Source organism: Dermacentor albipictus, chromosome 1, assembly GCF_038994185.2.
Source record: "Dermacentor albipictus isolate Rhodes 1998 colony chromosome 1, USDA_Dalb.pri_finalv2, whole genome shotgun sequence".
Taxonomy (NCBI): Eukaryota; Metazoa; Arthropoda; class Arachnida; order Ixodida; family Ixodidae; genus Dermacentor; species Dermacentor albipictus.
The window spans coordinates 348166743-348193590 of record NC_091821.1 but is presented as its reverse complement, the minus strand read 5'-3'; the positions used below and the strand labels follow the sequence as shown (position 1 = coordinate 348193590).

Genomic DNA, 26848 nt, shown 5'->3' with positions numbered 1-26848 from the left:
GCTACATTCAGATCATGCGTTGCGCTGCGATTCTGATAAATGAGTGGTCCCTACGAAACACTTTCCAGCATTCTTCGCCATTATATTAAAGTGTCCTCTTCGCGATAATATCGCGTGCCGAAATTAAGCTAATGCTGAAAAATGACATGGCGTACCAAAAGGCACGGGTGCAGAAAAGTCCATGTGCCTACCAAATAAATAGTGCCGGGACGTGGTATGTTTCGAAGAGTTCAGCGCGATAAGATACTCAATCCGTCAGTATACATGCCTTCGTCTTCCGTGTACAAGCACTTGGGATATAGGAAACGATTTTTCATTTCTACTGCTTCGCTCGGACACTGTCTGAGCTCAACCTAATTCAGAAAGTTAACGAAGTATCCCGAAGGTTTTTCGTATTATTAACTTGTTTACTGAGTTGTCGAAGTTGTTAACTCTCAGTTCGAAAGAAAGCAAGCAACCGCTGCTGCAGAAGTAAGGGAATCTCTGGCAAATATATTCTTAAATGATGGATCGCCTCGTGCATATATATTGTGGCATTAAGCCAAGGAATATTGACAGCGCGTCACGTTCTGCTGGCGCTTTTTGCTATCTTGATGTATAGACAGAGCCGGGTGCACTGCCTACTTTGCATCTGTCAAAGTTGGGCTAAAGATCGGTAGTATATCTCACCGCCAGCTGTTGTCTTACTGCATTGCGTATTTACGAAGTACCCGGTCGTAGTTTAATGAGGAATGCCGTCGTGTAGATCAATGTATTTGTTAAACATTTATCTTACCGCGTATTAACTGACCTTATTTTTTTCTATTTCGTGCGTTTAGGTGCGGCATTTTTATTATTTTTGCAGACTCTGCCAGCTTTATGCATGAATCCACTTCGTTCAGCGACGAGATCGCAAGGTTCGTCTAACGTTGCCATTCTGCAGCCTATTGTTGATTTTCTATCGAGGGCAGCAAAACTTAATCGACATCCGAGTGGATGCTGTAGAGCGTTTTGCATCAGACGGAAAATGTAGCATGCTGGTTATTTAGTAGGTGCTTAACAGACTCGCCATTGTTTGCATTAGTACATGGTTATGCACGTGTGATATTTTGGCGCTCCTTCTGTACAACCACACGAGACTTTGCTGAAGAGCACCCACCGTGTGTATAGGAGTAGATTGCAACCAGGAAGAGGGCGCAGCGACTGCTGATTGCCTTCATGCGAGACGCGGGGCTCTTCGACACCTGGTGACGCACACAGTAACACCCATAGGAGGCTCAGGAGGAACAATTGCCGGCAATGTGTGCCAGGCTAACCCCGCCTGCTGCAACACCACCACCACCATCAAGAGCGCAACTGCCGCCAGGCATACACGTGAGACCTTGCTGCAAAGCATCCATCGTGCGTGCAGGAGTAGAACGCAACTGCCTCCAGACATCCATGCGAGATCTTGTTGCAAAGAATCCACCATGTGTGTACGAGTAGAACGCGATTGCCACAAGGAATTCAGCGAACCTTGTTGCTGAGCGCCCATGGTATGTTGAGGAGTAGAACGCGACTGCCGCCCGGCATACACGCGAGACCTTGTTGCAATGACACCCATCATGTTTCAAGTTTATTCATCAACCATGTCAGTTTTACATAGAAGTGTATATAAATTAGTACGACACAGGTAGCATAGACTATGCAGGGTAGCCTTAAAGTTAGAAACTGGCAAGAGGACTCCCATGCATGAATAAAATGAAAAACGAGATATTCATTAAGGAGTGGTTACGGTATGTTTACAAACAATTTGAAAAAGTACAGTGCGATAAACTAGAAAATATAATGCTGTTTAGTAAGACAAAAATGGCAAAGAAAACTTAATGAACAAGCAATGTCAGTTCACAACACAATAAAATGATAGCAGTATAACATGTATTATTTCTACGTCAATTATTATTATTAGACTCACAAAAGTCAGTTGTGAGAATGAAGATAGTTGTTACATTAAATATTTCTTGGTTCACGAGTACATGGTCTGTGAGTGGTCATTTAACGATATGCGGAATCGAATTCCGCACTTTGATTGCCGCAAATGTGGTTGCGAACTTACCATAGTGTGTGCGCACTTTAGGTATAAGACGGTTATCGAGTTCGGAGAACCTAGTAATGTTAGTATTTACAAACATTTCAACGACAAACCCATCTACATGTTCAATGTTATGAAATAACATATATATATCACAATTGATAACTTAAACTGAAAGAGCTGATAAAGAGGATGAATGTTTAAACTACGATAAGGTGGCGTTGCATTAGATAACAAATGGCTGAAAGTCATGAGACGAAGCAAATCATTTTGCAGGCGTTGAATTTGACTGACGTGTGTGAAGTATGTGTTGCCCCAGAGGCTGATACGTAATTAGATAAATGGCTGTGAATGTGTGCATGGTGAAGGGAATGGATAATGTGCGGCTGAATTTATGAGCGGGTTTTGATTATGGCGCATATTCCAAAAGAAATATTATAGACAAGCGATTGCACATGAAGATTGAATTTCAGGTGCCTATCTAAAACTTTGTCAAGACACATCGTGCTATGAGATATTGGTATTAAGTCGTCAAGACACACAGATATAAATTTATAAATTAGTGTCGGGAATGAATGAAAAACCATAAAAACTGCTTTTAGCAGATTGATGCTCATGTTCTTTCGATGCCAGGAAGTTATGTAGATCAGCGTTAACTATTCCCTGTAGCTCGTCGACATTAGCGTAAGTAAGAATAGTCGTGTCATACGCATATACAATACAGCCGGCAGTGGTCAGAACATTGGGTAGGTCGTTAATAATTCTACTCCTGATCATGCGTGTAGGAGTAGAACACAACTGCCGTAAGGAATCCACGCGAACCTTGTTGCTAAGTGCCCATCGTATGTGTAGAAGTAGAACGGGAATGCCATAAGGAATCCAGGCGAACCTTGTTGTAAAGCACATATCGTGTGTGTAGAAACAGAACGCAACTGCTACCAGGCATTCGAGTGAGACCTTGTTGTGAAGCACCCATCATGTGTGTGTAGGAGTAGAACGCAACTCCCACAAGGGATCCATGCGAACCTTTTTGCGAAGCACCCATCGTGTGTGTAAGAGTAGAGAGCAACTGCCACCTGACACCCGCGCGAGACATCGACGTAAAGCGTCCATCGTGTATGTAGGAATAGAACGCAACTGTCACGAGGCATCCGCGCGAGACCTCGTTGCAAAGCACCAACCGTATGTGTAGGAGTATAGAGCTCGACTCCCGTCAGACATCCACGCAAGACTTTGTTACAAAGCACCCAATGTGTATGTAGGAGTGAAACGTAGTGCAGAGGATTGACTCAAAACTTTGAGACTGGTAATTCTGACAGGGTTCGACGGAAAACAGAAGTGCAGATCCTTACTCTTGGTAGACCAGTGCGGCGGCTAAAGGACGCTTGCACATGTTTTTGTGCCGATGTTTGAATGAGAGCAGCGGGTTTTGAACCCACGACCAAGGAGAGAACTCAGTTCTGAGGCCACGAATGCAGTATTATATATATACTACTCTATGCCCGGATCTTGTAAAGGGCTGTTATATTTCGCAAGCTCGCCCTTTCATTGCCGTTGTGCTTTTTTGTTTTTCTGTTTGTTTGGACGTTCTATCTCACTTCTCCCTTCCGATTTTTGACTGTATGTCGTCGTCCTGTACTGGCCCTTAGAGATTTATTGTTCCGAACGTTACTAAAATAAAGCATGAAGCTCCTACACGGTGGCGATTTTTCTGGACACTGTGTTTTTCGTCTTAGTGTAGTGCTCGACAATTCAAGGAGATTTAAAGCGCATCGACGCTGCTAGACTTGGCTCCCGTTGAACTCTCTTTGATTCCGCGCATTGCGCTAGACACGGCCCCACATCAGTCGCAGAGATATTCGTTCTTTACTGTTCTACTGCAGTTAATTGCCCGCCTTGCCACTTGAAGACGAAGAGAGGGCTGGGGGCTCTCGAGACTGGTTAATTGCGCTTGGGCGACGGTTTCACTCGGCAAGAACAAAAGAAAAAAAAGGAAAATGGAGTTTAGAGGCACGCGTATACGCCGCACTGGCTACGCAAGACACAAGTAGCGCGGAGGGAGTCCGGAGCCGTTAGGCTGGTGGTTTTTACGCCCGAGTAAACTTGGCGCGAGCTTATAGTGTACACGCACGCTGCGGGGGCCATTCTGCTGTACGCGCAAAGGTCGCTGACTCCGCTTGCCTGCGCGTTTTTCCCAGTTTCGAGCGCCGAGAGGAGACGAAGCGCCGCATTCTAGCAAAGAGGCTTCGCACCCTGCGGCTCGGAGATAGCGGCGACCGTCTATTTTGCCCGAATAGAGGATAGAAAGAGAGAGAGAGAGCCTTGTTAGCCTCGACCGCACTTTTTATTGTGTTCTATAGAGCTCACCTCAAGAAAAGGGCACGTAGATAGAAAGCAGGGCCGGTGGGGCAATGAAAATAGGCGCATATAAAGCTGAGAAAGCCCGTAGCGATGGATTCTATCCCGAAGGGCTGCCGCGGTCAATGCTGTACGGTTCGTTGGAAGGTTCGCTTCAGCGTGTACACGTATACCTTTCCCTAACTCGGCCGACCTTTCTTTTTCTGTTTTCTTTCTGCGCGTTATTCTTTTCCTTTTATTCGTCTCTTCGTTCTCTGTTTGACCTGAGACAACAGCGACGAGGTCGCCTTGTTATTGCTGCCCTCCCTTCGTTTGTTCTTCTCCGCAGCGCTGTGTGTTTGGCGAGCCTTGTCTCCGAACCCGAAAGATTTCGGCTTCTCGTTGTTCCCGATTTGTTCGCTGCCGCACGGCCGCGCTCCATCGCTGTTCCCTCCACGGCCCTCCGTTTTCCTTCTCTTGCGCTTCAAACCTCTCTGCTTCCTTCGGTATCGTCTCTCTACATGTATACGTTTCGCTATACAGTATATCGGGCCCGGCGTGACTGGGACGTGATTATCGTCCGTGGCCGCGGGGGCTTCGTTGGGCATGCGTTCCTCTGCGCACACGCCGATTACGAGTCGCAAGCCGGCAGAGCGTCGCGATAATAACAGGGTCGCGGCGTGCGTGCCCGGCCTGCGGGAGCGCCTCGGGAGCGGCGTGGTGAGCTTCACAGGGTATGTGTGTATGCATCATGCAGGTCTCCAGCGGAAAGATGGGCGCCTACGCTCTCTCCATCGTGTGCGCGCGCGTCTGTGTTTGTGTTTGTATGCATGCGCACAAGCGAGAGGCATTGGTGTGTGTGCGTGTGTGCGTGTGTGTATGTGTGTGTGTGTGTTAGAGAGACAGCCTCATTCTTTGGTACAGACTGCCTGTACACGTCTGTTCGCGTCTGTTTGTGTGTGACAGTGCAGACAGACAGACAGAAAAACTTTATTCATAGCATGTGAGTTTGGACTCTTCTGGGTCCCTGGACCACCGCACGGTCCCGCACTACGTCGAAACGTTCATGCTCCTTTTGCTCATGACGTCGGCAGCCCGAGCCACCGCAGTAACCTGCGATGTCGGGTCCGTAGACGAGAGCAGGACCTCCCAGTCCTCCCAGCTTGAGATGGCGGGCTGTCCCTGCGGGGGAGGATCGGCAGGGCAGCCAAAAAGGATGTGGGAGAGTGTGGCGTGAGGGTCTCCGCATAGGGAGCATGTAGGGGAGGTGCCACAGTAGTGGGATAGCAGCTGAGGGGATGGGAGAGAGCGGGTCTGGAGGCGTCTCCAGAGGATCTGTTGGGAGTGCGTCAGGGAGGAGTGGGGAGGAGGGTAAGACCGACGGTCCAAACGGGGTATTTGCGTGAGCTCCGCAAAGCTGTGTACCCGCTCCCTCGAGAAACCCGGGTCGAGGCTGTCCTGAGCCCGGCAAATTAAACCTCGGGCCAATTTATCGGCAGCCTCGTTTCCGGGGTTCCCAGAGTGAGCCGGCACCCACCGGAGCTCAACCCTACGTGGTAAATTCTGGGTGGGGATGTTCAACAAGTTCCAGGCAGGGTTGTGAATTCTGCCTCTGGCAAAGTTGGACAAAGCAGTCTTTGAATCGCTAAAGATGTATTCAGCATCCGAAAGGGCAAGGGCTAAGGCGATGGCGGTCTCCTCTGCTTCCTCAGGTGTAGAGCCCGAGGGAAGATGGTGAGTTAGGGGTCGGGGTAAGGTTGGGTTGTAAGCAACTGCTACAGCTTCATGCGTTGTACATGCGGCGTCCACCCAGATGGCTTTCTCGACCTGTCCGTAATACTTGTGGAGGGCATTTGCGCGAGCTATGCGGCGAGAGATGTGATATTGGGGATGGACGTTTCGAGGAAGGGGTTTCACTACAAGGGGTGTATGAATGTGTCGAGGAATGGCCATAAGGGTTGACTGATTAGCGGGTATGTTGATGCGAAGGGAGGCGAGGATATGGCGGCCAGTGGCGCTCGCGGCAAGTCTTAAATACTGCGTCTGAAGGTGTGCCTCAACTAGTTCAGGAAGCGTGTTATGCATGCCTAGTGCAAGGAGTTTGGCTGTGCTAGTACTGCGAGGCAGGTTGAGGGCTGCCTTAGTTGCAAGGCGGATCATGGCGTTCACGCGCTCGGTTTCCGTGCAGTTCAGCTTGAGATATGGAGTGGCGTACAGAATGCGGCTAAGCGTAAAAGCATGAACAACTTTCATGTTGTCTGCTTCGTCTAAACCCTTGTGCAGGGAAGATACGCGGCGTAGAAGCTGCAACACTGATTGCGTGGAGGCCTTGAGTGTTTTAAGGGTATGGTCATTGCGCCCGGAATCCTGCAGGTAGAGACCAAGGATGCGCAGGGTGGGAGTGATGGGGATAGGGGATCCTTGTAAAGTGATTTGGATGGGTGAGTTGGCGGCAGATTTTGGTCTAATTAGGAGGAGCGCGGACTTAGAGGGGGAACATTCGAGTCCGATAGATGATACGTGAGCGGAGATCGTGTCGACTGCTAATTGTAGAGTTTCCTCAATTTCCCCGTCTGAGCCATGAGTGGTCCATGCGGTAATATCATCAGCGTACAGAGTATGTTTTAGGTGTGGGATGAGATTGAGCTTCTGGGCTAAAGGGATGAGAGCAATGTTAAATAAAAGGGGGGAGAGGACCGCGCCTTGCGGGGTTCCAAATTCACCGAGCGTATAAGAGGGTGTGCTGAGCTGATCAATGTGCAAGGAGGCAGTGCGGCCAGAGAGGAAGGCGCGAACGTAGTTGTAGGTCTTAGGGCCTACCTGTAGTTCCTGCAGTTCCCGTAAGATGGCGGCGTGTCGAATTCTGTCAAATGCCTTAATGAGGTCAACCGCCAGGATGGCTTTAGTAAGATGGGGGATGGTATCATCAAGCACATCGTGCGTAATTTGAAGTAGGGCATCCTGCGCAGATAGATGTGCGCGAAAGCCGACCATACTGTGGGGGAAAAAGTGATTTTCTTCCATGTACGTTGTCAGTCGGGCGAGGATTATGTGCTCAAAGGTCTTGCCGAGACAAGATGTAAGAGAAATGGGGCGGATGTTCTCGAGGGTGATGGGCTTGTGGGGTTTTGGGATAAATATAATTTTTCCATGCTTCCAGGAGGCAGGGAGGGTACCTGCCTCCCAGCACTCGTTAAAGTAGGTAACGAGGTGAGATATGGAGGCATCATCAAGATTTCGGATGGCAGCATTCGTAATTTGATCTTCCCCGGGTGTGGTATTGCGCAATTTCAATAGGGCTGCACGAAATTCAGATTCTGTAATAGGAGCGTCAAGCTGTGGTTGGGGTGAGCCCGTGTACTCGGGATGTTTGCAAGGAGGACCTGGGGTGGTATAGGTGCGTTTCACCTGCGCGAGGAAGGCGTCGGTGTCCTGCCGATGATTATGAGTGAGGCGGTGAATGCTAAGACGCGTCTGTGTTTTAGATTGCGTGGGATCGAGCATATGGCGTAACAGGTGCCAAGCGCGGGTTGTGGAGAGATTGCCTCGGAGGCCGTCACAAACCTGAGCCCAGTTAGCTTTGCAAAGAGTGGCACTATGGTGTTCTATTTGGGATTGAAGCTGGGTGAGTTTGAGTTTTAGTTTCCTGTTGTGCTTTTGAGTTCTCCACCTTCGCGTTATGTTCTCTTGAGCTTCAAGAAGGTGGGCGAGCTTACTGTCGATAACGGGGGTATCTGGGGTAGTATCGAGCGTTTGGGTATGTTGGCGAATGTCTTTCTGTAACTGAATAGTCCAGGTGTCTAGGTCGAAGGGGCCCTGTGCTGGCTGCGCTTGCCTAAATTTACGGAGCTGATCCCAATTAGTGTGCCTAGCGGTAAATTTGCGCTGAGGTCGGCGATAGTTCACCGCTATGCGAATCAGGTGGTGGTCGCTGCCTAGTGTGGCTTGCGTTCTTTCCCACTGTAGGTGAGCCAAGTTTCTACCAAGCGTGAGGTCTGGGCTAGTATCGGCAGTAACACTGTTACCAACCCGCGTAGGTAGGCTAAAATCATTAAAGATGGTCAGGTGAAGTAATAGCGTATTATTGTATAAAACTGTGCCTCTGTGGTTGGTGCGTCGATAGCCCCAGTCCACGTGAGCGCAGTTAAAGTCACCGGCAATCAGTAGGGGGTTTGATCCGGCCATTTGGGTTACGGATTTGAGGAGTGGAACAAGTAGGTGAATCGGCTGTCGTGGGAGAAGATAGCAGTTAAGCATGAACAGGGGAGATTGTGCAGGGGTGGGGGGTAAAATTTCGATGAAGGTGTGAGCAATAGGGGAGCTAACGTCGTGCTCCGCGTAATGCAAGGTGTTACAGACGTATGTAACCACCCGAGGAAGATCAGTGGAGTCAGAGGGGATAACAGCGTATCCTGGCAGTTGCCTGCAAACGTTGGCATCCTGGATAGCGATAATGTCTGGTGGGGACAACGAGTTGGCGATAATCTGCTGCAGAGGGTCGCGCTTTCGCCGAAAGCCCCTGCAATTCCATTGAATAATTTGTAAGGAATTATGGTGCCTCGGAGGAGCCATGTTGAAGGGTGGCGGGGCGAAGGAGGAGTGCAGAAGGTGGGACTGCGGGAGGAGAGGCCGCTGAGAGTCCAGATATAAGGTTAGCTAAACGCTCCTCAACCTTGGCCATGATGCTAGATATGACCCTATCTATTATACCGGTAATGGTAGCTTCAATCATAGTCTGGAACTGTGCAGTGACCTGCGCAGTAATGCGCTCTGTGAACTTGGATTCTAGGTTTTGGGCGAGGTCCTGAAATTTGGCTTCCAGGTCTATAGGTTGGACTGGGCTCTCATCAGGCCTCCTCTTTTTCTGAGGAGGTTGGTCGGACGGGTTGGATGAGGAAGATGGGGATGGTGGAGTGGGGGGTAGAGCAGGGGTGGAGGTAGAGAGGTCTGCCTTGAGCTGCCTTACCTCATCCCGCAGAGCCTTCACGTCCGAGTCCTGGGAGGTCATGATATTCGTCTTGGCAACCTTGGAAGCCCATGTAGAGGTAGACGGGAGGGTCGTGTTAAGCGGGGGAAAGTCCTTCTTGGTAGGGAACTTCGACTTCTGGGGCGGTGGGCTATGTCGTTTGGTGGCGGAATTTCTTGCCTTGCACGAGCCGGTGCCCGTGAGGTGCTGCCCCCCACAGAGAATGCAGATCGGGATGCAGGAGGGAACATCTTGCGGCTCATGCTTGTCCCCGCACCGCGGGCAGAGACCACTCTTGGGGTGGGGGCACACGTCGTGTCTGTGGCCCGGTCGACGACAGTTTGTGCACGCGTCTGGACTTCCCTTGTACGTCGTGCATCTATGCACTACACTCATGTAGCGTATGGTGTGAGGGACTGGGCCATGCGCAAATGTGATCAATATGGAGAGGGTCCTACCCATTCTGCGGGCTGCGATGATATCAGCTTCCGGGTTGCGAGTCTGGAGGTCTTGTAGCATCTCTTCGGGTGTTTCCGCCCAGTAGGCTTGCGAGATGACTCCGCGCGCAGCAGCGGGCGGCGGTGCGATGTAGGCGGCGATGGGGTAACTGGTTTCTTGAAGGACCACTTCCTTGAGTTGGACGAGGTGAAGGGCCGTTGACTCGAGAGGTGTAGCGACCGTGAAGGTGTTATTCGTCGGGTGAATCCGGAGGTGAAACTCTCCTAGGTCCCGGTCAGCGGCGGTGACTCGCAGAGCTTTCATGAGTGGCTGCGCCATGGCTCCGTTCAAAGCGAGGCCTCCTCTTGGTCGGAAGACTACCCTTATAGTGCCGGGAGGGAGTGAAGCAAGTTGCTTACTTCGCAATGCGATTGCGTGCGTCACGCGCAGCTGTTGTTGTTGAGCACGGTATGTCGGCTTGAAGGTCGCAGGGGCAGTGTCGGCCGGAGCACCGACGGCGGGCGCGGCAGGCTTGTCTCGAACAGGGGCTGCATGAGGGGGCACAACCAGCGTTTCCGGGCTTGGTTTGCCTCCCTTGTACGCGCGGAGTATCGTGGTCCACTCACTGGGTCTGAACGTTGTCGGGTCGAGGTCTTCGCCCTGCACCTCCATGGCTGTTGGGGGTGGGTGCGCTACCAGTGATTAGCGAGGCAAAACCAAGTGCGGCGGCTGGCCAGGAGCAGACTTTCCGACATCGATGTGGTCCAAAAAAGTTCGGATGTAGGTTTAGCGGTCGGCAGCGGCGCAAACGGAGGGGATTCGTGCGTATTCCGTGGTGACTGGCACACACAGCGCACGGCACCTCGGGAGGCCCGGGCGGGGGGCGACGGGCAAAGCTCGCGCCTCGGGAGGCCCGGGCAGGGGGCGACGGCCAAAGCTCACGTCGGATCGGTTCGGAGTGCGCGCCGACGGCACGTACGCTCTCTTCGGGCAGATTTCGGGGTCCGGAGAGCGCCGACGGCACGTCCGCTCACTTCGGGTGGCTGTGGTCGACTCCTGTGACAGTGCATACGAGAGCGTACATGCGTCTTCACATAGGCACACTCTCTGTATGTGTATGTGTGCGCGTGTCAGCGTTCTAGCTTTCTAGCGCACACGCATTGCACTGCATGTCAGTGGGCGCTTCGTGACAGAGCTCCCCCCTCGCTACTCTTCAAGGCTGTTTCCCAGTGCACCCCAGCCTCATATGCATGCAAGTCGACTTCGAAATGCCTTATCAGAGTGCGCTGCGTACCCTCCGAGCTACGTCTTCTTCCAAGCGGCGCGCGTGTCAGTGAAAAATGGCTGCTGATAATTTATTATGCGCTTGCTGCAGCGCTGGGTGCTGAGGGAACGGAAGGGTCTACGTGGTAAGCCGTATGGGAGAGGAAGCGTTCAGCAATTAAGCGAAGGAGAAATAATGCGATGGAGCTTTTATGCGTGCTGGTGTATCCACTTACAGAGATTAGCAACAACAGAAAAAGACACCGTGAAAAGCAGCAAGAACTCGGCAATGAAGTAGAAAGAATTAGCATTCTGTCTCGTCGTCCTCGTTCCCTGCCGGTACAAGCGCATCTTCCCCAAGGCGCGCACGCGCTACGCAAATCTTCGCTGGCTCACTGCAGTGAATCCGTCTTCATATATATATATATATATATATATATATATATATATATATATATATATATATATATATATATATATATATATATATATATATATATATATATATATATTTTACGCTCGTTTGCATAAGCGCTCATTAACAGAAAGCAACAGTCGAAGATACTCCCTCCGTCCCGTTGTCTTTTGTTAATGTTAGTGTAATGAGTGATCGATATGAAAAAGAAGATGAGTTTTTTTCCTCGGATGGCAGTTGCGTGAGCGTAAAAATGGTGGCGTGTGAGGGGGAGTCAGCGAAGTGCGGCGTACTTTAAGCGCTAAACTGCAGCACAAGTCGATGCTTGGTCCCCAGGGACACACATCGGGGCTCTTACGGATTCGTAAACGGACTCTTACGCAGCTCGCAGATTAGTCCTTCATGGCGACTACATGTTCAAGGTACAGTGCACCTGATCACTTCCCGGCCCTGGCGAACTAAACACTAAAAGCAGCTAGTGCGATACGTCGACTAGGAAAAAGTCAAAAGGCAAAAGCGATCCAAATAAGGGAGTCACTTACTTAAGGATTTTATAAGTGATGCACCGGGGAGTTAAATAAAAATTTAAGTATGGGGTTCGTCTGCCAAAACTGCGATGGCACGAGGCACGCCGTAGTGGGAGACTTCGGATTAATTTTGATCACCTGGGTTTCCTTAACGCGCACCCAGTGCGCGGTGCACAGACGTTCTTGCATTTCGACCCCGTCGATTCCTTACCTTCGGGCTTAGCAATGCAACGCCAAAGCCACTATGCCACCACGGTGGGCATCGTGCGGAGTGAATGCACAATGCGATACAGACAACAAAAGAAAGTTCCGCAGGGAGGACGTGCACAATGTCAATACACAGAACTATAAAAGGAGGTGCAACATTTTCGGCTTAATGTGCGCAGGAGATGGGAGGAACAGATGTGTTGCTTATTGCAGACAGACCTGCATTTGCAAAAGTTTCGGGCAAGGATGGATGGATGAATGGATGGATGCTATGAGCGTCCCCTTTGGAACGAGGTGGTGGGTTGCGCCACCAAGCTCTTGTTATTATATTGCCTAATGTCCTACCCATGTCAAAAAGAAAAAAAGAAGAGAAATAAAAAGCACGAAAAGTTCTCATAATCAAACTTTCTGAACCTCTATTCCGAACTTTGTTTTTGCACGCCTCCGTTGTTTGTTGTGTCCCTACTTTTGTACCACCAATTTTCCAATCGCCTCTTACTAATCTTTGTTGCGGACATGTTTAATTTGCCCTTGCTTTCGCTGAACCCAAAGGGTTTCAGGGAGGTGAGAGGTGCCTAAATCGACCACTGGGAAGATATCTTCACATTCTAACAAAAAGGACTCCGTCTTTTCAATAGCTTTACCGCAGCAAGCACATGCTTCTTCTTCCTTCTTATATCTAGCTTTGTAAGTGCGTGTTCTAAGGCATCCTGATCTCGCTTAGAAACGTAATGAGCTTCCCTTTGAGTTATCATCAATTGTTTCTTTTCTGATTTCGTTTTTTCCTCATAAGTAGTTACTCATAGCAGGTTTCTTTTCCATTGCTGCCGCCTGTGAGATTATCTCAGCCTTTCTGACTTTCCGTTTGATGTTCTTTGCTTCAATGTTGATCAACATTCCGGTCGCATACTTGCATGGTAAGCTTCCTAGCTCTTTTCCTCCACTATGAATCAATGTTTTTCCTGTACAAATTCCTGAACACTCTCCCAGCCAATTCACTTTCTTCCGTATTCCTCAGTCACTCTTCATAATCGGTTTTACTGTGAGCTTCCCTCACTTCAAATCTAGTCCAGCCCATATCACCCTGCACAGCTTGATTTTTAGCCTTCACGTGAGCGCCCAATGCGAGGCATCCCACTGACCTTTGGTTACCATCAAGTCATGATTGTACGCCTGACTTCAAGCAAACAACCGCATTCCCAAATGTAAGTCCTGGAACCATTACACCTTTCCACATACCCCGGAGCACCTCGTACCTATTGCATTCACATAGCGCTCGGTGTTTCATTATGGCCGCATTTCCCTTTCCCTTTACTGTTAATGTTTCTTCCCGTGTTTCCATATATCTATTGCATTCGTTTATCAATATACCAAGGTATTTATATTCTTTTACGCGAAATATTTCCTGGCCCTGTAATGACACTATGTGTTCACTGTTTCCATTGAATACCATAACCTGATTTTTAACGCTAACTTTCAGACCTAAATTCTCGCCTTGCTGTCCACAGATATTAGCCAGACGTCGCATATCACTTCCTTTGTTATCTAGCAACACAATGTCGTCCGCATAAAGGAAACCTGGAAGCCGCTGCTCTTCTTCTGTACCCGCCTGTCTGTATGAGATAAGCCCGATATTACTTCCCTCTAGCGCCCTTCCCATTCTCACCATGTACATCATAAACAGCAGCGGGGATAAAGCGGGGACAAGGGACTGAGGCACCCCTGTCTCAGTCCCTTGTCGATATCAACTTTCTCCTCGCTCCTCATCCCTTCCCATTCAACCCAAACTCTATTTTCCAGGTAAATCTCTCTCAAAAGCTGTACAAGATCGTCGCCTAAGCCTTCGCCTTCCATAATGTTCCACAAAATGTTGCGGTCTGCGTTGCTATACGCTCCTGTAATGTCTAAGAAAGCCACATATAACGGTCTCCTTTCTGCTCTGGATATTTCAATACACTGAGTACGGACAAATAAGTTATCATCCAGACGCCTATACCTATTATGAAGCCATTCTGAAGTTCTTCCAAAATGCCATTATTCTCTACCCATGCTTGCTGTTTTAATTTAATTGCCTGCATTACTAACCTGTGTATTACTGATGTAATGGTCAACGGTATATGAGTGAATTCTTTTTCTCCCTTACCTTTATAAATTAAACTCATTCTACTTTGTTGCCAACTTTCTGATATTTGTCTATCTTTTAAAGTTTTTTTTATATTGCTTTCAACAGAGCTTCCTTACTTTTTGGCCCTAGGTCTTTAATCAGCCTAACGGGAACCTTGTCTAGCACTGTGGCTGCGCGCTTAGGAATTTTCTCTTCGGCTTTCTTCCTGATGAAATTTGTCAGCATCAGTTCCTTTTCCATCAGACTCACACTACGTACCCGACCGCACGAGGGTTGGAGTCCTCCCGCGTTTAACCGTGCGTGGCTTAGCCGAGTCCGGGGAAAAGGGGATCCTGAGGTTTGAGCCGAGGCTGAGTGTTAGGACCTTTAATGCCCCTCGGCGGAGGCAACACATTCCTTTGGCCTCGGCTTCACGTAGACAGCACCCCCGGACTGACCCACCCTGGGAAAATCGGTAGTAGCGCTTTCCTCTCTCTCTCTCTGCAACATTCGTCTTTCTCTCGCTTTCCATCTTTCCTGTCTCCTACTCATTTCTTTATTACTTCCGATCTTCCAGGCAGCAACGGTTAACCTTGTGTGAGTAGCCAAGCTAGCGTATGTCATATTTGGTTGCAGTGGTAACGCATTGCTGGCGCTTGTAGGGCCTGTTCATACAGGCCCTGCAGCGTCCCCTTTTAGGGTTCCATGATGGGTGGCTGGCGCTGGTGCCGACAACTGCAGGTCTGCCTATGGCTACTTCTTCCCTGAAGAGGGGGCGCACCGATGAAATCTTTGAATTTTTTGGTCGCCAAAAAGGAAACCTTTTCCCGATTTGATGTCATACACTCTGAAAAACAAGAAAAACAAGCACGATCAATCTCACCTTTTGGGTTTTCGAAATCTTGGACCAGGCTATAAAGCATCGAAAATGGCTAGCGGCGATCTTCTTTTGTAACTCCTGACAAAAACAACACGAGAAACTGTAAAACCTAGTATCGTTTGGAGATGTCCCTGGGACAGTGACCCCGCACCACGTGATGCACGCCACCCATGGTGTTGTTTTCGATGATGACCTGATGGAGCTAACAGAAGCGGAACTATTAGAAGGCTGTGGCGATCAAAACGTAATCAATGTCAAGAAAATTCTGCTAAGGCGCGACGGAAGAGAGATTAAAACAAAACATCTAATACTTACCCTTGGTTAAAGTGTGCTCCCTGAGAATATTGAGACAGGGTGTGTGAAGATCGGGGTCAGACCCTATGTCCGAAACCCTCGGAGATGTTTTAAATGCCAGCGATTTGGCCACAGTTCACAGAAGTGCCGAGGCCGCCTCAGCTGTGCTAAATGCACTGCTCATGAGCACTCCTCTAAATCGTGTGAAAGCTCTCTCCGTTGTGTAAACTGTGGTGGGTAGCACGCCGCGTACTCGCTTCGTGCCCATTATGAAAAAAAAAAATGAAATTGTGACAATAAAAGTAAAAGAAAACATCTCATTCAAGGAAGCACACGGGCGGGTGTCCTACCTGCCTAAAGTCAGTTTTGCCGAAGTGACGCGTCAGGGGGCAGCGCCACTGCGGCGTACGGTGGCTGCCTAGCCCACACACAGTGGGCCGGCGGTGACGCCATCCGTGCCCTTGGCGGCTGCAGCTAACGCTGCTCTGCCACCCCTGCAGAAGGGACCATCGACCTCCGGGCCGGTGGCCTCAAAGGTCTCGTCTACCGAGATGAGGCCTGCGCGTCAACGCGGCGCTCGCAAGAGGCGATGGACACAATAACCAGCCAGACGGCGCCGCCAGTGCCCAAGGAGAGGCGAGGCTCTCGTGATCGCTCAATAAATAAATAAATAAATAAATAAATAAATAAATAAATAAATAAATAAATAAATAAATAAAGCTCGCGTCACGGTGCCAGGAAAGGGCCCATGAGCTAATCTTCGTCTCTTAAACATTCAATACAAAACACATTTATCACAATGGAGACACAAATACTAAAATTGAATGTTAGAGTACTTCTTCATAACCTTGAAGATATTAGGGATCTCCTACACAAACATAATCCAAAGTTGCTGTGTGTTCTGGAGACACTCCTGAAACCTACGAACACAAATTTTCTGCGAAATTACACCATCTTCCGAAAAGACCGTGACGAGTCTAACGCCTCGGGCGGTGTGGCAATAGTAGCCGACAAGCCTGTAGCTTGCCGACACGTCGCCCTTCAGACGCCCCTTGAGGCAGTGACAGTTCATACCATTCTATTTAATGGGTTGGTCAGTGTACGTACCATTTATATACCCCCGAACCATCATCTCGAAAAAAGTCTTTTGTAACCTCATTGATCAGCTTCCCGAGCCTTCCACACTCGTGGGAGATTTTAACGATCACAACACGATGTGGGGAGACTCACGATGTGACGCGAGAGGTCGACTCATCGAAAACATCCTTTTAAACTCAGGTGTGTGCTTCTTGAATAAGAAGGAACCAATGTATTATAATCCTCACCATAATTCAAACTCAGTAGACCTGGTGATTGGCTCCGCTTCTATATTCCCTGATTTAGAATGGGGTGTAATTAAAAATTCAATTCGGAAGTGATCACTTCCCAGTAACGCGGAACTTAATAAACCAACATGACTTCCCTCCGCTCGTCCTTCGCTCGAAACTGGCCTCAGCTGGCTGGGAATGCTTTAAGGAATTCACCTATCTATCACAAGATTTTATAGATAATTTTAGAGTAGATCATGCTGTTTCATACCTTACCGCTTTTATCACTAACGCCGCCGAAAAGTTCATTCTTCAAACAAGTGGCACCCCATTCAAATACGGGTCCCCTGGTGGAATGACGATTGTAGAGAGGCACAGATGAGACAAAATAACGCTTGGGGCAAACTACGTGAATGTCCTACGCTCGAAAATCTAATAGAACTTAAACAGGTTAAATCCTATGGAAGAAAGACGCGACGACAGGCAAATCTGGCAAGCTCGCAGATGCTTCTCTCTGCCATAAATTCGTACACTCAAGAAGCTAAAGTATGGGACGGGCTGAGAAAGCTGGGCAAGAAATTAATTCGTTGCCGCTGTAGTGAAAGATGAAGCGAACAACTCGGAAGACGAAGCTGACGCTCTTGCCGAATACTTTCAGCGCATTTCGAGTTCTAACCATTATTCCGAGGCATTCCTAAAGCACAAACAAGTAGCAGAACGCAAGGTCATCGACCGCAAATGCAGACAGAACGAACCCTATAACCTGCCTTTTAACATTGCTGAGTTGAGAGCCTTCTTGACTGCATGTCAGAGCTCTGCACCTGGACCTGACAGGATCATGTACGATATAATCAAACACCTCCTCAGCGATACTTAACTAACGCTACTCGCATTTTTAAACGCTATATGGGCTGCGGGGTACCTCCCTAGTGGATGGAAAGAAGCCCTTATCGTCCCGATTTTGAATCAGGCAAAGACCCCACATTAGTAACAAGTTACCGCCCAATCGACCTCACAAATTGCCGTTGTGAACTTTTAGAAAAAATAATAAACCGTCGCCTTTTACACTTCGTTGAGTCAAACAAAATTCTTGTTCCATATCATTGTGGTTTTAGAGAAGGACGATCCACAACCGACCATCTCGAGCGCATCGGGGCAAACATTCGCGATGCCTTCGTACATAAACAATCCTTCTTATCCATGTTTCTTGTTATGGAAAAGGCGTACGGAATCCTGCGCGACCTGTCGGCGCTGGACATCCGCGGCAATAAGTTACACTTTATAGAAAGCTACCTTCACAACCGTACATTCCGTGTAAAAATAGGTAATGCACTGTCGCGTACATTCATACAGAAAACTGGATGCGTACTCAGTTGCACGCTCTTTGTCGTTAAGATGAGCACGGTTCTTACATCATTACCACCAGCTATCTTTTATTCAGTCTACGTAGACGACATAGAAATAGGTTTCAATACCTGCAACCCAACATTCTGGCAGAGACAAGTAAAACAGTGCTTGAACAAAGTTTCTAAGTGGGCAGACGATAACGGGATCAAAGTGAACCCCAACGAAAGTTATTGTGTTCTTTTCACCATGCAGGAAGAAATGGCTTGCTGCAGATTCCACTCTCGAAATGTAAGGGCAACAAATACCTCTGAAAAAAGAGCACAAATTTCTAGGTGTTATACTTGACTCCAGGCTTACTTTCATTCCACACATAAAATATCTTAAAGCAAAATGTCTAAAAACAATGAACTTACTTAAAATCCTATCCCACTCAACATGGGGTAGCGACAGGAAGTGCTTATTGAATCTTTACAGGAGCCTAATTCGATCACGATTGCACTATGGTGCAGTGCTATATCACTCTGCCGCCCCGAGCACTCTAAGGATGCTAGATCCCGTCCACCAACTGAATATTCGTCTGGCCACTGGCGCATTTAGAACAAGCTCCGTCGAAAGTCTATATGTAGTCAGATGAGTGGTCACTCCATTTTCAGAGAACATATATCAGCTTCACCTGTTTTCTCAATGTGCATTCTAATCAGGAACATTCTTGTTCCACAGCCGTTAACGACTTGAGGTGTGCAACACTTTTTCGTAATAGACCTTCTATGCGACTACCTTTCTCACTCCGTGTGAAAGAACTTAGTGAAGAAATGGATGTCCTAACTCTCAAACATCGCCTAATGCCTCCAGCTAAGCTATTACCGCCCTGGGAGGGGCAGGTGATAGATTGTGACACATCCTTTGTAGAGGTCACAAAGCATGCTCCTGAGCTCGAAATCGCTATGCATTTCCGTGAACTTCAATCGAAGTACTCCTGCTCCGACTTTTCTACACAGACGTGTCAAAGTCACATGCTGGCGTATCTTACGCTGTTGTTGGTCCCTCTTTATTTAAATCTGTCGTAGTGAACCCCCTAACAAGTATCTTCACTGCAGAAGCCTATGCAGCACTGTCTGCAGTAAAATATATAAAGAAATTAAAACTTGACAGAGCAATAATATACACAGACTCGTTAAATCTCGTAAAAGCGTTAATGTCTTTACAAAAGCATACAAACCCTGTTTTTATTGAACTTTACTCAATCTTGTGCAACATTTATTTATCTCGTAGACATGTAGTGATATGCTGGGTTCCTATAGCCATAAAGGAATCGAAGGTAATGGGCATGCCGACGAAATCGCCAAATCAATAGCATCGCAAGGTATTATTTCTGCTCCTGTCCCTGCCACAGACATGAAGCCTTTCCTACGAAAAAAAACCGCGAAGTCACTGGCAACGCTTGTGGGAAGCTCAAAAGAGCTTAAAGCTTCACATGATTAAGCCGAAATTAGGCTTCTGGCCCCCACCTACGAAAACACGAAGAATGGATGTCCTATTCACTAGGCTCAGAATAGGCACACATTTGGCAATCATAACTTTCTCTTGACTAGTAACGAGCCTCCAACCTGTGGTAGATGTGGTGACAGGCTGACCGTCCTCCACGTCTTCCTGGAGTGTCGGGAAGCCGAAAGGGACAGGAAGAAACATTTTCCTCTTGCATACCGCTACTGTGTCCCTCTTCATCCGGCTTTGTTTCTTGATGAAGAACCGCTTTTTAAGACCGAAGCAGTCCTCGCTTTCTTGAATGATGTTGTCCTACATGTTATAAGCCCATTAAATTCATAGCGCATCCTCTTTCTAGAGGATGCCGCTACGATAGTTGTTTTGTATAGCAAGTGCCTTTAGGCCCTTGTGTTTTAAGGGCTCTGGTGAGGCGGTAGTGCTGTAGCCAATTTTAGCATCTGATACATTTTGTATATTGCGTAATTCTTTCCCAGTGCATTTTAATGCTCATAGTACACGTCATTGGTCATTGCTATAACCTAATTGCACGTAGATTTTACGCAATATACAGCAACTATTTTAGGCCCCTTTACAGCCACGTCACATCAACTTCACAGAACTCATCAGTCCACTGCGAACTCACTAACACTAGCATGGCGCTCTTTGGCCATACTTCGCCCTTGCGCCACTAAACATCACACATTCATTGCTTTTCCATCTGGCTCTCTTTCATGCTATTTTTTTCCTCAAATGTGACCTCGTCATTGCCTTGGAAAGATTCGGCTGTTATTTTTCGAGTGTAATTTAATGCCGCGTGCCCTTCCAGTTTGTTTCCATCTTCGTATATGTTATGTTGTTGTAATGTTCCAGACTTGCTGCCTAATAAGTTTAAGTGGTTCCAAAATATTCTAGGTTGGGCCTTCTTTTTCTCACGTATTTCTGACAACCAAAGTTCACCTTCACCTCTTATCTTTGCTTGGATCAGTATTTGAGCCATATATTTTTTTTTTCTCCCGGTACATTTCCCATTTTCTGGCTACTTCATTCTGCCGCAACTGCACCTCTGTTCTTGCCTGCCTGCGCTATCGTGATGCTTTGTGCCGTTCTGCGATCGCTTCTCGCATCTCCCTGTTCTACTAGCTTTTCGGTTCCTTTTTTGTTCTTTCCAACGGTCATGTTGCTTGTCTTTCCGTATTTCTGTCGTTATTGCACTGAGAAGCTCACTATACTCCCACCCTTTGCTTGGCCATTTGCCAAGTTCTTCTTCGACCCTTGTGACTATATTTGTTATTTGTTCAGCGTTCAAATTTGGACTGGCCATTTTACGTTCCTTGCCCTCTTTCCCAACTACACATCCCATTTTCAAAATGATGTGTTATCATGAATTACTTCTGTCAGCACACACACATACGTATATATATATATATATATATATATATATATATATATATATATATATATATATATATATATATATATATATATATATATATATTGTGCAACAAACACTACACTCAAATTATGTTTTCTTTGTGTCTTCTCTTCGTGAGCAAAAACATAAGAATGGGCGCTTTATAAGTTTGATTCGGCGTTGCTAATGCTGAAAGAATGCAGTCGGCGGCCGCACCCCCTCAATGGACAGCCTGGCAACTTTCTACACAGAATCGCTTATGTTGAAACAGGCGGCAGTGTCCGGACTTTCGAGACATGTCTTGACACCAAGCGAGTGCACTTAGGTAGGCAAGTGTAAGGGCGTCCTCTGCGTTTCAAAGCCTTTATGACAGATGTGCTGCGCATGTTATTTAAGGTACGACTTGTGTGTGAGAACGCACACCAGCACATCGTGTACACATACATACATACATACATACATACATACATACATACATACATACATACATACATACATACATACATACATACATACATACATACATACATACATACATACATACATACATACATACATACATACATACATACATACATACATACATACATAGTACGTTCCCGACTCTGCAACTTTGTACTGATGAGAGCTTTCATCAGAGCAGACCCGTCGCCGTTCGTAACTAGTCGACGGGATTAAAAACAGTCGGGAGAAAGAAAAAAAAAAAAGAAACCAGACCCGGACCCGCTTCGAGTGTCGCTGCAGGGTTTGTGTGGACTCGCTAGCTGCCTAAATGTAAGAGTGAGGCCGCCGAGGGAGGGCACTCTGTGTGCGTCACGTCTGTCCGCGCTTTTTCTTTCCTTTCCTATCTTTTTTTTCGAAAGAATTCGAATGAACGAGATGCAATGAACAGCGGGAACACGACATTGTTCGCTGGACTGCTCTCGCGCAAAGTAACAAAAAAAAAAGGATGAGGAGGACCGAGTTTCGAACGAATTGTTCGGCGGCCCGAAGTACAAAGTCGCAGCAGAGTTCCACCTCGAATTCCAGTGCCTCTTTATCACACAATGAAGCGACCGGCAGACTGAACAGCCGACGGCAAATAAAACCACCGCACAATAACCTCTTGCCGCTCAGCGCCGATGAGCTGTCCGCGCGATCGCAAGTGGTACCCCCGCGGTCCGTTATCTTTTCTTTTGCGCTCGAGAATAAAAGCTCGTGCGCCCGGCGAGCGCGCTCGGAACTCGTCGTCGATCGAAATTGAAATACCGATAAATATTCTTCAGTCTCCGCACGCCCGGGTTTACTTTTGTAATTACCGGCCGCCTATCAAACGTTCATTGTAAGCGCGATAGGGAGAGAGAGAGAGATACGATGGACGAAGCGGAAAATCCGCGCAGCGAAATTCCATTGCCGGCGAACAAATGTTCGGTCGGCGCGGCTTTTAAACGACCGCGTGCCTCCCGGGGCTTTAACTGCGGCGTGTGTCTGGCGCGCGGCGACCTGTTCACGTGTGAGTAATAAATTGGTTTGCTCGTCGCTGGGCCGTGCGTCGTACACGCATAGGTGGTACGGTATAGCTAGTACGCGGCGCGTACGTGTCTGACTCCTTAATTCGCGGCGCGCTGCAAACGCAGAGACCGCGGCAGGCTTGTCAGCGTAAACCCAGATTAATCGCTCTCCACCGCTGTCGCAGCCCCAGCGCTACGCACTATACGTGCGGAGAGCTCTGCGCGTTCTCTCTTCGTGGGCGCAAGCCCGGTTTCCTCTTTTAACTTATTCATCCGCGCGGACTCGCTCCCGTCTGCTGTTTGTCCGTGTTCTTTGTGCCGGCCCCGTCTCTGACTTTGTCGCACCTCATGCTCGTTTCCCCCCGTCTCTTGCGGCGCTCTCCGGCGACTCCGCTAGTCGCGCTGATTACGCGGCCGTCGCATGCACGCGAATTCCTGCACTTCATTCCGCGCTTTCTTTTCCTATTCATGAATTTTTTTTTTTGCGTTCGCGTTTGCCTTCGGTCGTTCAGAATAATTACGGGCTGGATCTCGTTTTCCCGTCGCGTAAGCCGCGCTTAATTTTCCATCGCTTTTCTGTGTCACCGTTCACTCGCGCGTAGAGAGGCACATGCACTTACACGGGCTTCTCTCTCGTACGTAGTGCGCAGCGTATGTCCACGTCGTTGCTACAACGGTGTAGTGTACAGGTACATTATGCAGGCTCGAAAATATAAAATGAAAAAAAAAATCAATATTCGGAGTACAACAGTCGATTTGCCGGCCGCGAACGGTGCCTATGAATTTTCGAGTGGGCGGGGCATTTTGAAATCTCGCGTGGGTATGCATAAAGCCGTTATAATAAGTATGAGCACTCGCTCACTTGAATGCCTGACGCGTGTTTTCCCGTCCTTGTTTCGTATTTCCCTTTTCGTTTTCGAGTTCTACAGCTTTTCGAGACGCGCCCCTCGGTCTGTGGCGCCGTAATATTCAGCTTTTACGGTCCTGACGAAAAATAAAGTGCTGTATGTACTTACGTATAGTGACATCAGAAGAAGGATGTCGGGCTATACATTCAGATATTTGCCCCCCACCGCCACCCAAAAGCACACTTTGCCAAATATTCGTTCGGCAGCATGCAGGCCCAGGCATTCTGTTTGAGATCGGGGCACGAGTGTTTGCGTGGAACGGGCCCCCATTCTTTATACGGATGCACATCGAGGGCTATTCTCTAAAAAAAAAGAAAAAAAAAAGAACGCGGTCTAGATAGTTGCTCGCGCCGCCGCTTTTCCGCACAGGCAATCGGGCGGCAACAATAATTCTTTCTGGCACGTTTCCGTTTCTCGCCCTTTTTACCCCATTTTTCTTACCACGCTTTTTACGTGGCAAGAAAAAACGCCCGTTGACTGAGGAAGGACAACATTTTATAGCACGGAACTGCAATAAACAAAATAAGAAAGAAAGATGAGAATTCTGAAAACAAACTTCTACATGCATCGCACATTTCTACCACTTTTATTTTTTTGCCTCATTTTTTTTTTCTTTTTCAAGCATCTAAGTGTCTGGAAAAGCAGTTCCAACTTGCAGTATTAACTCTTTCGGAGGTCGGGCACGCTTTTCTGTGCGGCCTGGAATGGCGATCGACAAACAGAGCGCAGGGACATTACATTATATGCGACGTTATAGTATATACTCAATGAACCGAGAAAAGCAGAACTGAAAACCAACAGAGAGAGAGAAAGAGAGAGAGACAAAGTAAGAAGTAATCAAACATAAAAAACGAGATGTGTGCGGCATTCCGCTTGCATTGATATATTCGTACTAGCTCAGCACTTTTCGCCATACACCTATATAAGCTACGTTATGTATATGCATACTCATTATTATGCACATTTTGCATTCTTTTGTCGCGATATAGGTAGTGCGCGTGCGCTGGAAGCCTCTTCAAATTCGTTCGAGATCGATTTTTCTGGAAGGAAAATATGTTTCTTTTCTTATATTTATTTTTTTCTCTCTCTCTCTTTCTGCCCTTCGCATTCGTGCCCGATGAAGAGTGACGAGCAAGTATCTCTTCCGGCGCTTCCGCGAACTGCTTCGGCACGCGACGCTCTATGTGCGTGTTGTTTGTTTATGTAGGCGTAGCAGGCACACGCGTTGCCTGCCTCGCGCACTCGCATACCTGCTCGGGCGGCCCCGAGAGTTCCTCCATCTCGCTCGCTCTCTCTCTTGCGTCGCGTTCTGTCGCCTCTGCAATTCCGTGCAGGGCGCCGAAGGCTATGCGAGTCCTTTCGTCTGGTCGAGAAGCGTAGAATGTAACTGCATGTGTCGGTGAAAGCAGTTTCTCGCCCATTGGTCCTCGGCTGATCATTCCGTGATCCTAAGATTAATCCGGTCGCGCGCACACGAGGATTGGCCGCAGAAAACGGGCGGTTAGCACTGCCGCTTTCCACTTTGCGGTCGGCCGGCGCGACTCGTGCATACCATCCCCTGCACTGCACCGGGCAAGCGGGACTCAGTGTGTACATCACACATTGCTCTCTTCGGCGAACGGTGGGAAAGCCGTGGTGAAGGGAGAGAGGGAGACAGGCTCGGCATACTCGTACGCGGGGCGTCGTTTTTTCGCGCGGCGCGTTGACGCCGCTGAAAGTGCCGGGAAAATTGCGCGTTCCTTTCTATACACCGTCAGTTCTGGGCTCGGGCGTCGCCGATCTCCGAACTGTTTGTAACGAAGACGAAGAAGCGTGGCGCGCGCCCATAGGTCGTCCGGAGAGCAGGCTTTCTCGGCGATCTCAGCGCGTGGCGGTCTTTTCTCTGAAAGTGCGCCGAGGGATATATGAATAAGTAAAAAAAAGAAAAAGAAAAGCGGATTAGGAAGAAGAAGTAAAATGTCGCTGGTCCTTGCAGGGAAATTCGGCGACGGTTATGACGTTCAGGCAGCTGTAGCTGCTGAAGCAACAGCGGTGGTGCGCGGAAGTAGCGGCAAAGTTGAGAGTTTCCCTGTGTGCTGTGCGAGTAGAAATAGCAGGAATAGCTAGTAAGGTAAATAGAGGAAGGAACGAACAAGAAACGCGCCGCTTGAGTACCCTCTATATCGGCGCGTTCCTGCACGGTTGATAGTGTCTTGGTGCAAAGTAAACAATCTGCAGATTCCTTTTTCTATTTTTTTTCCCTAGGCGAGCAGTATTTGCACGTTTTGTTTGCCTGATCGATGCTCTCAGGCATCTGGCCTCAGGGAACGATCGCGAAGTCTTGGGAATTTAGTTTTAAAAAAAAACGAAGAAAGAAACAGGAGGGCAGCGAAAGGGAGTTCAGCCAGGAGAGTGTGCGCGTATCACACTGCACGCACGTCGCGTCGAACGTCGATGTGTGTATGCTCGCTGCTCGAGTGGCGAGAAAAATTGAGTTTGCGTGCTCCGAGATATATCTTGGCACACGCGGAAGGGAGCTTCACTGGCGAAATCGCTTTTACTTCGGAGGTTCGTTTCGGGACGCCGGCGGTGGTGACTGGGAGGTTTTGCCCCGCTCTCCATACGTCGTTTCGACAAGCAACGATGTTGAAGTAATAACGTATGGCCGCTGGGGGCGTATTACTTCTGGATATTATATCCGTTCTGATTCTGCATTCCTACACTGAATCTGAGGCGCATCGACGAAAAAGAAAGGGGGCATTGCGTTTCGTTGTTAACCAGAAGTAAAGCTGGTGCTTCAGGAACTTTGATGACAACACGAAACTTTATTCGTGACTGGTGGAGAAAAGATTGGACGGAATGGATCGTTTCGAGTGGGCACTAAGGAATCAATGTGTCTGCGAATATGTATTTGTTTTACTCCTGCGTCAAGTCTATATGTATAAGGAAGCGTGCGTGACGTTTAGTTGGAAAATGGGAACGTTGACGGAGTTCTAAGGATCGAACCCCTGGGGGCTCTGAGGGAGAAGTAGTAGCGGATTTTAATGAAAAGAAAAAAAAGGAGAGGTCGGTCTGGAGAGCGTGTCTCTAGCCTGCTACTCCTCACTGGGGTAAGGGGAAGTAGGAGATACAGGGAAAGGTAAGTGGCAGGTGATTATGATATGCTACAATGTACTATTTACATGTTCTATACGCGGATTCGCGCTTTACACACAATACACGCAGGAATAGTCTTGCCCACACAACACGTTATTGCTCAAGCACATTTCGCATTCTCTTAACGTCGCAGGTCCTAGAGACGACCGTCTAAGCCATTCTCACATACGTCGTATGGGGACGGTTTTGCTATTCAGTTTTGAACTCTGCCACGCCGTAACCTAGACATTTGCACGCGTAATTACTGAGAGTGGTGCGTTCTTCAGTAGGAATGCCGGTAGAAA

General features: G+C 48.2%; 1 protein-coding gene across 1 annotated transcript; it reads right to left on the bottom strand.

Moving 5' to 3' along the window:
- Positions 1 to 5361: 5361 nt before the first annotated feature.
- LOC139054583 (uncharacterized) lies at positions 5362 to 10836 on the bottom strand. Its single transcript, XM_070531784.1, has 2 exons — positions 9354 to 10836; positions 5362 to 5569 (listed from the first exon to the last, which is right to left on the bottom strand). Exons 1-2 carry the CDS (start codon positions 10461 to 10463, stop codon positions 5438 to 5440), a joined length of 1242 nt encoding a protein of 413 aa, XP_070387885.1. The 5' UTR covers positions 10464 to 10836; the 3' UTR covers positions 5362 to 5437.
- Positions 10837 to 26848: the final 16012 nt, after the last annotated feature.